This window comes from Telmatherina bonti (genome assembly GCF_933228915.1).
Source record: "Telmatherina bonti genome assembly, chromosome: 21".
Classification (NCBI taxonomy): Eukaryota; Metazoa; Chordata; class Actinopteri; order Atheriniformes; family Telmatherinidae; genus Telmatherina; species Telmatherina bonti.
In genome coordinates, this window is record NC_136630.1 from 1,588,860 (window position 1) to 1,606,891 (window position 18,032).

At 56.1% G+C, this 18,032-nt stretch overlaps 1 protein-coding gene across 1 annotated transcript in view; it reads right to left on the reverse strand.

The window, feature by feature from the left end:
- Nucleotides 1–214: 214 nt before the first annotated feature.
- The window catches only part of cUnh10orf88 (chromosome Un C10orf88 homolog), a 67,576-nt gene continuing 49,758 nt past the window's right edge, over nucleotides 215–18,032 (reverse strand). The window contains exon 10 of the mRNA XM_079260978.1: nucleotides 215–762. Coding sequence (XP_079117104.1) covers nucleotides 570–762 — 193 coding nt within the window. The 3' untranslated portion in view covers nucleotides 215–569. The remainder of the gene's footprint in view (nucleotides 763–18,032) is intronic.

Here is an 18,032-nt window from a genome sequence, read left to right on the forward strand (position 1 = left end):
TTCTAGATTCAGTCAGACCTCCTCTCCCAGTCAGACCTCCCAGTCAGACCTCCTCTCCCAGTCAGACCTCCCAGTCAGACCTCCTCTCCCAGTCAGACCTCCCAGTCAGACCTCCTCTCCCAGTCAGACCTCCTCTCCCAGTCAGACCCCCTCCTCCTCCAGTATAAACCAGTATAAACCTTGCTAGTGAAAAAGGTTTTTATTATCAGCTGACATCACCACAGTTTATTCCCGTAAAAGCGATTAAAACAAATGCTGATCGTTTTAAACCTTCCGGAGGTTTTAGTGGGAGGTTGGTGACGTCTCCTGTTAACGCCGTTACATTACAGAGAGGAAGAACATATCATCATCATCATCATCATCATCATCATCATGGTGAGGAAGGTCTGACAGGAAGAAAAGCAGCACTCTGCTGGTGTTAGGAAGACGTCTTGTGATGCCTTCAGGACCTCAACGCTCCATCACTTGCTCTTTTTGACAAAAGACATGAAAGTTGAGCAGAAACCGTTCTAGAAGCTGCAGATGGAGAACAGTCAGCGTACGACGGTGCCTCCGGGTTAGATGCTGCATCAGTCGCTCGGGCTGCTGCTGGCGAGGTGCAGATCTGCTCCAACGCTTGGCTGGGTGCCGGCAGATCCCTGGCTGAGAGTGAGCAGGACCTGCTCCAGCTTCTGCTCCAGAGCATCGAGGCGCCGGTCCACGTGCTCCTTCAGCCGTCCCTCCATCTCCTCCAGACGGCGCTCCATGGTTGAGTCCAACTCCCTGCAGAGGTGACATGAAGGAGTTTATTTGTCCAAGTCTCTCAGATTCAGGTGGAAACTCGTAGAACCAGAATAAGAAACAGTTAGAGATCGCTCCAACCGCCAATGCAGTGGCTCCTCGTTCCACAAGCTAACAACCACAACACGTCCCCAGTTAAACCCTCCAGTTCATCCCATCCCATTCCAGTAGACCTAGTCCCCAGCACCAGTAGACGTAGTCCCCAGCACCAGTAGACCTAGTCCCCAGCACCAGTAGACGTAGTCCCCAGCACCAGTAGACCTAGTCCCCAGCACCAGTAGACGTAGTCCCCAGCACCAGTAGACCTAGTCCCCAGCACCAGTAGACCTAGTCCCCAGCACCAGTAGACCTAGTCCCCAGCACCAGTAGACCTAGTCCCCAGCACCAGTAGACGTAGTCCCCAGCACCAGTAGACGTAGTCCCCAGCACCAGTAGACCTAGTCCCCAGCACCAGTAGACGTAGTCCCCAGCACCAGTAGACCTAGTCCCCAGCACCAGTAGACCTAGTCCCCAGCACCAGTAGACCTAGTCCCCAGCACCAGTAGACCTAGTCCCCAGCACCAGTAGACGTAGTCCCCAGCACCAGTAGACCTAGTCCCCAGCACCAGTAGACGTAGTCCCCAGCACCAGTAGACCTAGTCCCCAGCACCAGTAGACCTAGTCCCCAGCACCAGTAGACCTAGTCCCCAGCACCAGTAGACCTAGTCCCCAGCACCAGTAGACGTAGTCCCCAGCACCAGTAGACCTAGTCCCCAGCACCAGTAGACCTAGTCCCCAGCACCAGTAGACCTAGACCCCAGCACCAGTAGACGTAGTCCCCAGCACCAGTAGACCTAGTCCCCAGCACCAGTAGACCTAGTCCCCAGCACCAGTAGACCTAGTCCCCAGCACCAGTAGACGTAGTCCCCAGCACCAGTAGACCTAGTCCCCAGCACCAGTAGACGTAGTCCCCAGCACCAGTAGACGTAGTCCCCAGCACCAGTAGACCTAGTCCCCAGCACCAGTAGACGTAGTCCCCAGCACCAGTAGACCTAGTCCCCAGCACCAGTAGACCTAGTCCCCAGCACCAGTAGACCTAGTCCCCAGCACCATTAGACGTAGTCCCCAGCACCAGTAGACCTAGTCCCCAGCACCAGTAGACCTAGTCCCCAGCACCAGCAGACCTAGTCCCCAGCACCAGTAGACCTAGTCCCCAGCACCAGTAGACCTAGTCCCCAGCACCAGTAGACGTAGTCCCGAACACCAGTAGACCTAGTCCCCAGCACCAGTAGACGTAGTCCCCAGCACCAGTAGAGCTAGTCCCCAGCACCAGTAGACCTAGTCCCCAGCACCAGTAGACGTAGTCCCCAGCACCAGTAGACGTCCCCAGCACCAGTAGACGTAGTCCCCAGCACCAGTATACCTAGTCCCCAGCACCAGTAGACCTAGTCCCCAGCACCAGTAGACGTAGTCCCCAGCACCAGTAGACGTCCCCAGCACCAGTAGAGCTAGTCCCCAGCACCAGTAGACGTAGTCCCCAGCACCAGTAGAGCTAGTCCCCAGCACCAGTAGACCTAGTCCCCAGCACCAGTAGACGTAGTCCCCAGCACCAGTAGACGTCCCCAGCACCAGTAGACCTAGTCCCCAGCACCAGTAGACGTAGTCCCCAGCACCAGTAGACGTCCCCAGCACCAGTAGACCTAGTCCCCAGCACCAGTAGACGTCCCCAGCACCAGTAGACGTAGTCCCCAGCACCAGTAGACGTCCCCAGCACCAGTAGACCTAGTCCCCAGCACCAGTAGACGTAGTCCCCAGCACCAGTAGACGTCCCCAGCACCAATAGACCTAGTCCCCAGCACCAGTAGACGTAGTCCCCAGCACCAGTAGACGTCCCCAGCACCAATAGACCTAGTACCCAGCACCAGTAGACGTAGTCCCCAGCACCAGTAGACGTAGTCCCCAGCACCAGTAGACCTAGTCCCCAGCACCAATAGACCTAGTACCCAGCACCAGTAGACGTAGTTCCCAGCACCAGTAGACGTAGTTCCCAGCACCAGTAGACCTAGTACCCAGCACCAGTAGACGTAGTTCCCAGCACCAGTAGACCTAGTACCCAGCACCAGTAGACCTAGTCCCCATCACCAGTCGACGTCCCCAGCACCAGTAGACCTAGTCCCCAGCACCAGTAGACGTAGTTCCCAGCACCAGTAGACCTAGTACCCAGCACCAGTAGACCTAGTCCCCATCACCAGTCGACGTCCCCAGCACCAGTAGACCTAGTCCCCAGCACCAGTAGACGTAGTCCCCAGCACCAGTAGACGTCCCCAGCACCAGTAGACGTAGTCCCCAGCACCAGTAAACCTAGTCCCCAGCACCAGTCGACTCCCCAGCACCAGTAGACCTGGTCCCCAGCACCAGTAGACGTAGTCCCCAGCACCAGTCGACGTCCCCAGCACCAGTAGACCTAGTACCCAGCACCAGTAGACGTAGTCCCCAGCACCAGTAGACGTAGTCCCCAGCACCAGTCGACGTAGTCCCCAGCACCAGTAGACGTAGTCCCCAGCACCAGTAGACCTAGTCCCCAGCACCAGTAGACCTAGTCCCCATCACCAGTAGACGTAGTCCCCAGCACCAGTAGACGTAGTCCCCAGCACCAGTAGACGTAGTCCCCAGCATCAGTAGACGTCCCCAGCACCAGTAGACCTAGTCCCCAGCACCAGTAGACGTCCCCAGCACCAGTAGACCTAGTCCCCAGCACCAGTAGACCTAGTCCCCAGCACCAGTAGACCTAGTCCCCAGCACCAGTAGACGTCCCCAGCACCAGTAGACGTAGTCCCCAGCACCAGTAGACCTAGTCCCCAGCACCAGTAGACGTAGTCCCCAGCACCAGTAGACGTAGTCCCCAGCACCAGTAGACCTAGTCCCCAGCACCAGTAGACCTAGTCCCCAGCACCAGTAGACGTAGTCCCCAGCACCAGTAGACCTAGTCCCCAGCACCAGTAGACCTAGTCCCCATCACCAGTAGACCAAGTCCCCAGCACCAGTAGACCTAGTCCCCAGCACCAGTAGACCTAGTCCCCAGCACCAGTCGACGTCCCCAGCACCAGTAGACCTAGTCCCCAGCACCAGTAGACGTCCCCAGCACCAGTAGACCTAGTCCCCAGCACCAGTAGACCTAGTCCCCAGCACCAGTAGACGTAGTCCCCAGCACCAGTCGACCTAGTCCCCAGCACCAGTCGACGTCCCCAGCACCAGTAGACCTAGTCCCCAGCACCAGTAGACCTAGTCCCCATCACCAGTAGACATAGTCCCCAGCACCAGTAGACGGAGTCCCCAGCACCAGTAGACCTAGTCCCCAGCACCAGTAGACGTCCCCAGCACCAGTAGACCTAGTCCCCAGCACCAGTAGACCTAGTCCCCAGCACCAGTAGACGTCCCCAGCACCAGTAGACGTAGTCCCCAGCACCAGTAGACATCCCCAGCACCAGTAGACGTAGTCCCCAGCACCAGTAGACCTAGTCCCCAGCACCAGTAGACCTAGTCCCCAGCACCAGTAGACGTAGTCCCCAGCACCAGTAGACGTAGTCCCCAGCACCAGTAGACCTAGCCCCCAGCACCAGTAGACCTAGTCCCCAGCACCAGTAGACGTAGTCCCCAGCACCAGTAGACCTAGTCCCCAGCACCAGTAGACGTAGTCCCCAGCACCAGTAGACCTAGTCCCCAGCACCAGTAGACGTAGTCCCCAGCACCAGTAGACCAAGTCCCCAGCACCAGTAGACGTAGTCCCCAGCACCAGTAGACGTAGTCCCCAGCACCAGTAGACCTAGTCCCCAGCACCAGTAGACCTAGTCCCCATCACCAGTAGACGTAGTCCCCAGCACCAGTAGACCTAGTCCCCAGCACCAGTAGACGTAGTCCCCAGCACCAGTAGACCTAGTCCCCAGCACCAGTAGACCTAGTCCCCAGCACCAGTAGACCAAGTCCCCAGCACCAGTAGACGGAGTCCCCAGCACCAGTAGACCTAGTCCCCAGCACCAGTAGACCTAGTCCCCAGCACCAGTAGACGTAGTCCCCAGCACCAGTAGACGTCCCCAGCACCAGTAGACCTAGTCCCCAGCACCAGTAGACGTCCCCAGCACCAGTAGACCTAGTCCCCAGCACCAGTAGACCTAGTCCCCAGCACCAGTAGACCTAGTCCCCATCACCAGTAGACGTAGTCCCCATCACCAGTAGACGTCCCCAGCACCAGTAGACGTCCCCAGCACCAGTAGACCTAGTCCCCAGCACCAGTAGACCTAGTCCCCAGCACCAGTAGACGTAGTCCCCAGCACCAGTAGACCTAGTCCCCAGCACCAGTAGACGTCCCCAGCACCAGTAGACCCAGTCCCCAGCACCAGTAGACCTAGTCCCCAGCACCAGTAGACGTAGTCCCCAGCACCAGTAGACGTAGTCCCCAGCACCAGTAGACGTCCCCAGCACCAGTAGACCTAGTCCCCAGCACCAGTAGACGTCCCCAGCACCAGTAGACCTAGTCCCCAGCACCAGTAGACATAGTCCCCAGCACCAGTAGACCTAGTCCCCAGCACCAGTAGACGTAGTCCCCAGCACCAGTAGACGGAGTCCCCAGCACCAGTAGACCTAGTCCCCAGCACCAGTAGACGTCCCCAGCACCAGTAGACCTAGTCCCCAGCACCAGTAGACCTAGTCCCCAGCACCAGTAGACGTCCCCAGCACCAGTAGACGTCCCCAGCACCAGTAGACCTAGTCCCCAGCACCAGTAGACCTAGTCCCCAGCACCAGTAGACGTAGTCCCCAGCACCAGTAGACGTCCCCAGCACCAGTAGACCTAGTCCCCAGCACCAGTAGACGTCCCCAGCACCAGTAGACCTAGTCCCCAGCACCAGTAGACCTAGTCCCCAGCACCAGTAGACGTCCCCAGCACCAGTAGACGTAGTCCCCAGCACCAGTAGACCTAGTCCCCAGCACCAGTAGACGTAGTCCCCAGCACCAGTAGACGTAGTCCCCAGCACCAGTAGACCTAGTCCCCAGCACCAGTAGACCTAGTCCCCAGCACCAGTAGACGTAGTCCCCAGCACCAGTAGACCTAGTCCCCAACACCAGTAGACGTAGTCCCCAGCACCAGTAGACCTAGTCCCCAGCACCAGTAGACCTAGTCCCCATCACCAGTAGACCAAGTCCCCAGCACCAGTAGACGTAGTCCCCAGCACCAGTAGACCTAGTCCCCAGCACCAGTAGACCTAGTCCCCAGCACCAGTAGACCTAGTCCCCAGCACCAGTCGACGTCCCCAGCACCAGTAGACGTAGTCCCCAGCACCAGTAGACGTCCCCAGCACCAGTAGACCTAGTCCCCAGCACCAGTAGACCTAGTCCCCAGCACCAGTAGACGTAGTCCCCAGCACCAGTCGACCTAGTCCCCAGCACCAGTCGACGTCCCCAGCACCAGTAGACCTAGTCCCCAGCACCAGTAGACCTAGTCCCCATCACCAGTAGACCTAGTCCCCAGCACCAGTAGACCTAGTCCCCAGCACCAGTCGACGTCCCCAGCACCAGTAGACGTCCCCAGCACCAGTAGACCTAGTCCCCAGCACCAGTCGACGTCCCCAGCACCAGTAGACCTAGTCCCCAGCACCAGTAGACCTAGTCCCCATCACCAGTAGACATAGTCCCCAGCACCAGTAGACCTAGTCCCCAGCACCAGTAGACGTAGTCCCCAGCACGAGTAGACGGAGTCCCCAGCACCAGTAGACCTAGTCCCCAGCACCAGTAGACGTCCCCAGCACCAGTAGACCTAGTCCCCAGCACCAGTAGACCTAGTCCCCAGCACCAGTAGACGTCCCCAGCACCAGTAGACGTAGTCCCCAGCACCAGTAGACGTAGTCCCCAGCACCAGTAGACGTCCCCAGCACCAGTAGACCTAGTCCCCAGCACCAGTAGACGTAGTCCCCAGCACCAGTAGACGTCCCCAGCACCAGTAGACCTAGTCCCCAGCACCAGTAGACGTCCCCAGCACCAGTAGACCTAGTCCCCAGCACCAGTAGACCTAGTCCCCAGCACCAGTAGACGTCCCCAGCACCAGTAGACGTAGTCCCCAGCACCAGTAGACGTAGTCTCCAGCACCAGTAGACGTAGTCCCCAGCACCAGTAGACCTAGTCCCCAGCACCAGTAGACGTAGTCCCCAGCACCGGTAGACGGAGTCCCCAGCACCGGTAGACGGAGTCCCCAGCACCAGTAGACGGAGTCCCCAGCACCAGTAGATGTAGTCCCCAGCACCAGTAGTCGTAGTCCCCAGCACCAGTAGACGTAGTCCCCAGCACCAGTAGACCTAGTCCCCAGCACCAGTAGACCTAGTCCCCAGCACCAGTAGACCTAGTCCCCAGCACCAGTAGACGTAATCCCCAGCACCAGTAGACCTAGTCCCCAGCACCAGTAGACCTAGTCCCCAGCACCAGTAGACCAAGTCCCCAGCACCAGTAGACGTAGTCCCCAGCACCAGTAGACGTAGTCCCCAGCACCAGTAGACGTAGTCCCCAGCACCAGTAGACCTAGTCCCCAGCACCAGTAGACCTAGTCCCCAGCACCAGTAGACGTAGTCCCCAGCACCAGTAGACCTAGTCCCCAGCACCAGTAGACGTAGTCCCCAGCACCAGTAGACCTAGTCCCCAGCACCAGTAGACCTAGTCCCCATCACCAGTAGACGTAGTCCCCAGCACCAGTAGACGTAGTCCCCAGCACCAGTAGACCTAGTCCCCAGCACCAGTAGACCTAGTCCCCAGCACCAGTAGACCAAGTCCCCAGCACCAGTAGACGTAGTCCCCAGCACCAGTAGACCTAGTCCCCAGCACCAGTAGACCTAGTCCCCAGCACCAGTAGACGTAGTCCCCAGCACCAGTAGACGGAGTCCCCAGCACCAGTAGACCTAGTCCCCAGCACCAGTAGACGTCCCCAGCACCAGTAGACGTCCCCAGCACCAGTAGACGTAGTCCCCAGCACCAGTAGACGTCCCCAGCACCAGTAGACCTAGTCCCCAGCACCAGTAGACGTAGTCCCCAGCACCAGTAGACGTCCCCAGCACCAGTAGACCTAGTCCCCAGCACCAGTAGACGTCCCCAGCACCAGTAGACCTAGTCCCCAGCACCAGTAGACCTAGTCCCCAGCACCAGTAGACCTAGTCCCCAGCACCAGTAGACGTAGTCCCCAGCACCAGTAGACCTAGTCCCCAGCACCAGTAGACGTAGTCCCCAGCACCAGTAGACCTAGTCCCCAGCACCAGTAGACCTAGTCCCCAGCACCAGTAGACCTAGTCCCCAGCACCAGTAGACCAAGTCCCCAGCACCAGTAGACGTAGTCCCCAGCACCAGTAGACCTAGTCCCCAGCACCAGTAGACCTAGTCCCCAGCACCAGTAGACGTAGTCCCCAGCACCAGTAGACGGAGTCCCCAGCACCAGTAGACCTAGTCCCCAGCACCAGTAGACGTCCCCAGCACCAGTAGACCTAGTCCCCAGCACCAGTAGACCTAGTCCCCAGCACCAGTAGACATCCCCAGCACCAGTAGACGTAGTCCCCAGCACCAGTAGACGTCCCCAGCACCAGTAGACCTAGTCCCCAGCACCAGTAGACCTAGTCCCCAGCACCAGTAGACGTAGTCCCCAGCACCAGTAGACCTAGTCCCCAGCACCAGTAGACGTCCCCAGCACCAGTAGACCTAGTCCCCAGCACCAGTAGACCTAGTCCCCAGCACCAGTAGACGTCCCCAGCACCAGTAGACGTAGTCCCCAGCACCAGTAGACCTAGTCCCCAGCACCAGTAGACCTAGTCCCCAGCACCAGTAGACGTAGTCCCCAGCACCAGTAGACCTAGTCCCCAGCACCAGTAGACCTAGTCCCCAGCACCAGTAGACGTAGTCCCCAGCACCAGTAGACCTAGTCCCCAGCACCAGTAGACCTAGTCCCCAGCACCAGTAGACGTAGTCCCCAGCACCAGTAGACCTAGTCCCCAGCACCAGTAGACCTAGTCCACAGCACCAGTAGACGTAGTCCCCAGCACCAGTAGACCTAGTCCCCAGCACCAGTAGACCTAGTCCCCAGCACCAGTAGACGTAGTCCCCAGCACCAGTAGACGTCCCCAGCACCAGTAGACCTAGTCCCCAGCACCAGTAGACGTCCCCAGCACCAGTAGACCTAGTCCCCAGCACCAGTAGACGTAGTCCCCAGCACCAGTAGACCTAGTCCCCAGCACCAGTAGACGTAGTCCCCAGCACCAGTAGACGTAGTCCCCAGCACCAGTAGACGTCCCCAGCACCAGTAGACCTAGTCCCCAGCACCAGTAGACCTAGTCCCCAGCACCAGTAGACCTAGTCCCCAGCACCAGTAGACGTCCCCAGCACCAGTAGACCTAGTCCCCAGCACCAGTAGACGTAGTCCCCAGCACCAGTAGACGTCCCCAGCACCAGTAGACCTAGTCCCCAGCACCAGTAGACCTAGTCCCCAGCACCAGTAGACGTAGTCCCCAGCACCAGTAGACGTAGTCCCCAGCACCAGTAGACCTAGTCCCCAGCACCAGTAGACGTAGTCCCCAGCACCAGTAGACGTAGTCCCCAGCACCAGTAGACCTAGTCCCCAGCACCAGTAGACGTCCCCAGCACCAGTAGACCTAGTCCCCAGCACCAGTAGACGTAGTCCCCAGCACCAGTAGACCTAGTCCCCAGCACCAGTAGACGTAGTCCCCAGCACCAGTAGACGTCCCCAGCACCAGTAGACGTAGTCCCCAGCACCAGTAGACGTAGTCCCCAGCACCAGCAGACCTAGTTCCCAGCACCAGTAGACGTAGTCCCCAGCACCAGTAGACGTAGTCCCCAGCACCAGCAGACCTAGTCCCCAGCACCAGTAGACGTCCCCAGCACTAGTAGACCTAGTCCCCAGCACCAGTAGACCTAGTCCCCAGCACCAGTAGACGTAGTCCCCAACACCAGTAGACCTAGTCCCCAGCACCAGTAGACGTAGTCCCCAGCACCAGTAGAGCTAGTCCCCAGCACCAGTAGACCTAGTCCCCAGCACCAGTAGACGTAGTCCCCAGCACCAGTAGACCTAGTCCCCAGCACCAGTAGACGTCCCCAGCACCAGTAGACCTAGTCCCCAGCACCAGTAGACGTCCCCAGCACCAGTAGACGTCCCCAGCACCAGTAGACGTAGTCCCCAGCACCAGTAGACGTCCCCAGCACCAGTAGACGTCCCCAGCACCAGTAGACGTAGTCCCCAGCACCAGTAGACGTCCCCAGCACCAGTAGACGTAGTCCCCAGCACCAGTAGACGTCCCCAGCACCAGTAGACGTAGTCCCCATCACCAGTATACCTAGTCCCCAGCACCAGTAGACGTCCCCAGCACCAATAGACCTAGTCCCCAGCACCAGTAGACGTAGTCCCCAGCACCAGTAGACGTCCCCAGCACCAATAGACGTAGTCCCCAGCACCAGTAGACGTCCCCAGCACCAATAGACCTAGTACCCAGCACCAGTAGACGTAGTCCCCAGCACCAGTAGACGTCCCCAGCACCAATAGACCTAGTACCCAGCACCAGTAGACGTAGTCCCCAGCACCAGTAGACGTAGTCCCCAGCACCAGTAGACGTCCCCAGCACCAGTAGACGTCCCCAGCACCAGTAGACGTAGTCCCCAGCACCAGTAGACGTCCCCAGCACCAGTAGACGTAGTCCCCAGCACCAGTAGACGTCCCCAGCACCAGTAGACGTAGTCCCCATCACCAGTATACCTAGTCCCCAGCACCAGTAGACGTCCCCAGCACCAATAGACCTAGTCCCCAGCACCAGTAGACGTAGTCCCCAGCACCAGTAGACGTCCCCAGCACCAATAGACGTAGTCCCCAGCACCAGTAGACGTCCCCAGCACCAATAGACCTAGTACCCAGCACCAGTAGACGTAGTCCCCAGCACCAGTAGACGTCCCCAGCACCAATAGACCTAGTACCCAGCACCAGTAGACGTAGTCCCCAGCACCAGTAGACGTAGTCCCCAGCACCAGTAGACGTCCCCAGCACCAATAGACCTAGTCCCCAGCACCAGTAGACGTAGTTCCCAGCACCAGTAGACGTAGTTCCCAGCACCAGTAGACCTAGTCCCCAGCACCAGTAGACGTAGTTCCCAGCACCAGTAGACCTAGTACCCAGCACCAGTAGACGTAGTTCCCAGCACCAGTAGACCTAGTACCCAGCACCAGTAGACGTCCCCAGCACCAGTAGACCTAGTCCCCAGCACCAGTAGACCTAGTCCCCAGCACCAGTAGACGTAGTCCCCAGCACCAATAGACCTAGTCCCCAGCACCAGTAGACATAGTCCCCAGCACCAGTAGACGTCCCCAGCACCAATAGACGTAGTCCCCAGCACCAGTAGACGTCCCCAGCACCAATAGACCTAGAACCCAGCACCAGTAGACGTAGTCCCCAGCACCAGTAGACGTAGTCCCCAGCACCAGTAGACGTCCCCAGCACCAGTAGACGTCCCCAGCACCAGTAGACGTAGTCCCCAGCACCAGTAGACGTCCCCAGCACCAGTAGACGTAGTCCCCAGCACCAGTAGACGTCCCCAGCACCAGTAGACGTAGTCCCCATCACCAGTATACCTCGTCCCCAGCACCAGTAGACGTCCCCAGCACCAATAGACCTAGTCCCCAGCACCAGTAGACGTAGTCCCCAGCACCAATAGACCTAGTCCCCAGCACCAGTAGACGTCCCCAGCACCAATAGACGTAGTCCCCAGCACCAGTAGACGTCCCCAGCACCAATAGACCTAGTACCCAGCACCAGTAGACGTAGTCCCCAGCACCAGTAGACGTCCCCAGCACCAATAGACCTAGTACCCAGCACCAGTAGACGTAGTCCCCAGCACCAGTAGACGTAGTCCCCAGCACCAGTAGACGTCCCCAGCACCAATAGACCTAGTCCCCAGCACCAGTAGACGTAGTTCCCAGCACCAGTAGACGTAGTTCCCAGCACCAGTAGACCTAGTCCCCAGCACCAGTAGACGTAGTTCCCAGCACCAGTAGACCTAGTACCCAGCACCAGTAGACGTAGTTCCCAGCACCAGTAGACCTAGTACCCAGCACCAGTAGACGTCCCCAGCACCAGTAGACCTAGTCCCCAGCACCAGTAGACCTAGTCCCCAGCACCAGTAGACGTAGTCCCCAGCACCAGTAGACCTAGTCCCCAGCACCAGTAGACCTAGTCCCCAGCACCAGTAGACGTAGTCCCCAGCACCAGTAGACGTAGTCCCCAGCACCAGTAGACCTAGTCCCCAGCACCAGTAGACGTCCCCAGCACCAGTAGACCTAGTCCCCAGCACCAGTAGACCTAGTCCCCAGCACCAGTAGACCTAGTCCCCAGCACCAGTAACGTCCCCAGCACCAGTAGACGTAGTCCCCAGCAGTAGTAGACGTAGTCCCCAGCACCAGCAGACCTAGTTCCCAGCACCAGTAGACCTAGTCCCCAGCACCAGTAGACGTCCCCAGCACTAGTAGACCTAGTCCCCAGCACCAGTAGACCTAGTCCCCATCACCAGTAGACGTAGTCCCCAACACCAGTAGACCTAGTCCCCAGCACCAGTAGACGTAGTCCCCAGCACCAGTAGAGCTAGTCCCCAGCACCAGTAGACCTAGTCCCCAGCACCAGTAGACGTAGTCCCCAGCACCAGTAGACCTAGTCCCCAGCACCAGTAGACGTCCCCAGCACCAGTAGACGTCCCCAGCACCAGTAGACGTCCCCAGCACCAGTAGACGTAGTCCCCAGCACCAGTAGACGTAGTCCCCAGCACCAGTAGACCTAGTCCCCAGCACCAGTAGACCTAGTCCCCAGCACCAGTATACCTAGTCCCCAGCACCAGTAGACGTCCCCAGCACCAATAGACCTAGTCCCCAGCACCAGTAGACGTAGTCCCCAGCACCAGTAGACGTCCCCAGCACCAATAGACCTAGTCCCCAGCACCAGTAGACGTAGTCCCCAGCACCAGTAGACGTAGTCCCCAGCACCAGTAGACGTCCCCAGCACCAATAGACCTAGTACCCAGCACCAGTAGACGTAGTCCCCAGCACCAGTAGACGTCCCCAGCACCAATAGACCTAGTACCCAGCACCAGTAGACCTAGTCCCCAGCACCAGTATACCTAGTCCCCAGCACCAGTAGACGTCCCCAGCACCAATAGACCTAGTCCCCAGCACCAGTAGACGTAGTCCCCAGCACCAGTAGACGTCCCCAGCACCAATAGACCTAGTCCCCAGCACCAGTAGACGTAGTCCCCAGCACCAGTAGACGTCCCCAGCACCAATAGACCTAGTACCCAGCACCAGTAGACGTAGTTCCCAGCACCAGTAGACGTAGTTCCCAGCACCAGTAGACCTAGTCCCCAGCACCAGTAGACGTCCCCAGCACCAGTAGACCTAGTCCCCAGCACCAGTAGACGTAGTCCCCAGCACCAGTAGACGTAGTCCCCAGCACCAGTAGACGTCCCCAGCACCAGTAGACCTAGTCCCCAGCACCAGTAGACGTAGTCCCCAGCACCAGTAGACCTAGTCCCCAGCACCAGTAGACCTAGTCCCCAGCACCAGTAGACGTAGTCCCCAGCACCAGTAGACGTCCCCAGCACCAGTAGACGTCCCCAGCACCAGTAGACGTCCCCAGCACCAGTAGACCTAGTCCTGTTTGTCCTCCAGGCGAGACTCCACCAAACTCAGCCACAGCTTCTAACACGGCTTTTAAATGTACTGTTTGTTGTAAATAAGACTTTTATCATCAATCACCTGATTTCAGATCAGAAGATTGTCTCTTTCCACCGGACACCTGGCTCGGCACCGACGCTTCAGGAACTGTCCTCCAAAGTTTAATTTTTTATTTTTTATCAGGAAAGAGGCTCAAAGCTCATTTTAACAAAGTCAATCAGTTAAATAATTATTCTTCTTTCAGGTGTTTTTAGCAGCCCAGCTGTTTTATGGGTCCAGTCTACCCACCACCAAAACCTCATTCCTGTTTTATTCAAGGATTTTCTGAATTTTTAACGTCTTTACACACAACTTACAGCAAGATTCTAATAACTGCTGATTTTAATGTACACATCCATAACAGCTCCGGTTCTGGTTCTGGTTCTTATGTTCAAGTTTTAAACCTTTTAGACAGTCTGGATTTTAAACAACACACAGCAGAGGACCTGGAACTGGTCATCTGGACCTGGTCATCTGGACCGGTCATCTGGACCTGGTCATCTGGACCTGGTCATCTGGCCCTGGTCCTCTGGACCTGGTCCTCTGGACCGGTCATCTGGACCTGGTCATCTGGCCCTGGTCATCTGGCCCTGTCATCTGGACCTGTCATCTGGCCCTGGTCATCTGGCCCTGTTCCTCTGGCCCTGGTCCTCTGGACCTGGTCATCTGGCCCTGGTCCTCTGGACCTGGTCATCTGGCCCTGGTCATCTGGCCCTGGTCATCTGGCCCTGGTCATCTGGCCCTGGTCCTCTGGACCTGGTCATCTGGCCCTGGTCCTCTGGACCTGGTCATCTGGCCCTGGTCATCTGGACCTGGTCATCTGGCCCTGGTCATCTGGCCCTGGTCCTCTGGACCTGGTCATCTGGCCCTGGTCCTCTGGACCTGGTCATCTGGCCCTGGTCATCTGGACCTGGTCATCTGGCCCTGGTCATCTGGCCCTGTTCCTCTGGCCCTGGTCCTCTGGACCTGGTCCTCTGGCCCTGGTCCAGATGTCCACCACTGTGTCCTCCGTTGTTGACCTGCCGCTGTCTGACCACTACTCTGTGTTTTATCACCAGTTTTAACCAGCAGGAGGCGCCGGGGAGAAGTGTGAGGTGGCTACAAATGTTATTCATGTTTCACACCGAACGTCTGCTCAGACCTCACCTCCTTCCTGTGATTTTATTGTAGATCATTTTAATGGGAAACTGAAATCAGCCACTCATGCTCCGGTGAAGATAAAACCTCTAAAAGTTAAAACTAGAGCGCCGTGGAGAAATCACGGCATCAGAGAAATGAAAAGGAACGGCAGGAAAGCAGAAAGAAAGTGGAGAAAAACTAAACTAATAATTCACTTAGAGATTTTTTAGAGAATTCTCCACATCTGCGACTGACTGGCGAGATGTCCAGGGTGTACCCCGCCTTCCGCCCAAAGGCTGCAGGGATCGGCTCCACCCTCCCTTCCCTCAGGGATTCGGATAATAAATGAATGAACTCTCCACCTCCAACAGTAAAGTAAAACAGACAAGAATCTCATATTTTCCAATTTAATCACACAAAACAGAAATAAGCCAGATTCCTATTTAAAACAGTTGATCTTTTAATAAACACAGAATTTAACAGGTCCTCCATGGCAGCATCAGATCCTGCATGCGAGGACGTGTGGATTTTAACAGGTCTGAAGCATCGTTTTTACCTGACGAAACACTGGAGAGTTTTGTTCTGGTTGATGCAAACATGCTTGGTGGAGTTTTCTCCCAGCCCAACCCAACAACCGGCCTTTTAGACCCCATTCCCACATCGCTGGTAAAACATTTCATGGTTTCTATAGGCCGGAGCTTTTAAACATAGTAAACTGCTCTCTTCTCTTCTTCCCATCGGCCTGTAAGGAGGTGAGGACCTTCTGAAGAAGAGTCATTTAGATCCAAACATTATGGATACTTACAGACCTGTATCCAACTTGCTCTTCTTAAGTAAAGTTTTAGAAAAAGTTGTTTTTAGCCAATTAAATGAGTTTTTAAATAAACACGGTATTTTAGAAAGATATCAGTCTGGTTTTAGGAAGAACCGCAGCACCGAGACGCCTTTTAAACATTGTTAATGACATTAGATGTAACTTGGAAACTTTCTGTTCTGGTTCTGCTGGATCTTAGTGCCGCCTTCAACACAGTAGACCATCAGATCTTATTAACTAGACTCAGAGGTCTGGTGGGCATCTCAGGTACCGCTTTTAAATGGTTTGACTCCTATCTCACAGATCAACAGGTAAGTTTGGATACATGCTCCTCAGGAACCACGAGATCCAGTGTGGAGTTCCTCAAGGATCCATTTTGGGCCCAATACTTATTAATCTGTATATGTTGCCCTTTGGGGAGGTCATACAGCGTTGCCTTCCACAGCTACGCTGATGATACGCAGCTTTACATCGCCGTGTCTCCTGATGACCTGGGGTCGATTTAAACCCTCTTAAACTGTATTTTAGATACAAAGTCATGGATGGCAGAGAACTTTTTACAGCTCAACCAGGACTGAAGACAAGAGATCATTTTACGTAGACTGCAAGGTTTCCATCCCTCTCAATGAGAGAAATCTGGGTTTTATTTGACTCTGAGATGAATTTTATTCCACACATCAGAAACGTTACAAAAACAGGATTTTATCATCTAAAAACATCGCCAGTCGCCCGTTTCTCTCTCCTGCCAGTATGGAGATGCTGATGCTTTTATTCTAGTAGAACAGATTATTGTACCTCCCTGCTCTCTGGTCTTCCTTCCAGTCTGCAGAACTCGGCGAGTTCTGACGAGGACCGGGAAGACATCACACCTACACCTGCTGCACTGGCTCCCGGTGCGTTTCACGATTGGTTTGAAGGTTCTTTTAGTCATTTACTAATGTCTTAATGGTCTCGGCCCTCCTTATTTATCTGACCTTCTTTTAAGTTATGAGCCCATGCGGACCCAGAGGTCTTCTGGTACCGGCCTTCCCGAAAGCCTTCTGGTACAGAAAATTAGAACTAAAACACACAGCGGGACCTGGTTTCAGTTTTATGGTCCCACCTTTGGATCAGTTCTATGGTCCTCGTCTTTAAAACAGCCTGCCATATGACCTCAGGACCTTTTCAGGGAAATCAAATCAAACTCGCAACCCAACACTCGCAACCCAACACACACAACCCAACACTCGCAACCCAACACACACAACCCAACACACACAACCCAACACTCGCAACCCAACACTCGCAACCCAACACTCGCAACCCAACACACACAACCCAACACTCGCAACCCAACACTCGCAACCCAACACTCGCAACCCAACACTCGCAACCCAACACACACAACCCAACACTCGCAACCCAACACTCGCAACCCAACACACACAACCCAACACTCGCAACCCAACACTCGCAACCCAACACTCGCAACCCAACACACACAACCCAACACTCGCAACCCAACACTCGCAACCCAACACTCGCAACCCAACACTCGCAACCCAACACACACAACCCAACACTCGCAACCCAACACTCGCAACCCAACACACACAACCCAACACTCGCAACCCAACACACACAACCCAACACACACAACCCAACACACACAACCCAACACTCGCAACCCAACACTCGCAACCCAACACTCGCAACCCAACACACACAACCCAACACTCGCAACCCAACACTCGCAACCCAACACACACAACCCAACACTCGCAACCCAACACTCGCAACCCAACACACACAACCCAACACTCGCAACCCAACACACACAACCCAACACACACAACCCAACACTCGCAACCCAACACTCGCAACCCAACACTCGCAACCCAACACACACAACCCAACACACACAACCCAACACTCGCAACCCAACACTCGCAACCCAACACTCGCAACCCAACACACACAACCCAACACACACAACCCAACACTCGCAACCCAACACACACAACCCAACACTCGCAACCCAACACTCGCAACCCAACACTCGCAACCCAACACACACAACCCAACACTCGCAACCCAACACACACAACCCAACACTCGCAACCCAACACTCGCAACCCAACACTCGCAACCCAACACACACAACCCAACACACGCAACCCAACACACACAACCCAACACACACAACCCAACACTCGCAACCCAACACACACAACCCAACACTCGCAACCCAACACTCGCAACCCAACACACACAACCCAACACACACAACCCAACACTCGCAACCCAACACACACAACCCAACACTCGCAACCCAACACACACAACCCAACACTCGCAACCCAACACTCGCAACCCAACACTCGCAACCCAACACTCGCAACCCAACACACACAACCCAACACTCGCAACCCAACACACACAACCCAACACTCGCAACCCAACACTCGCAACCCAACACACACAACCCAACACTCGCAACCCAACACTCGCAACCCAACACACACAACCCAACACACACAACCCAACACTCGCAACCCAACACTCGCAACCCAACACACAC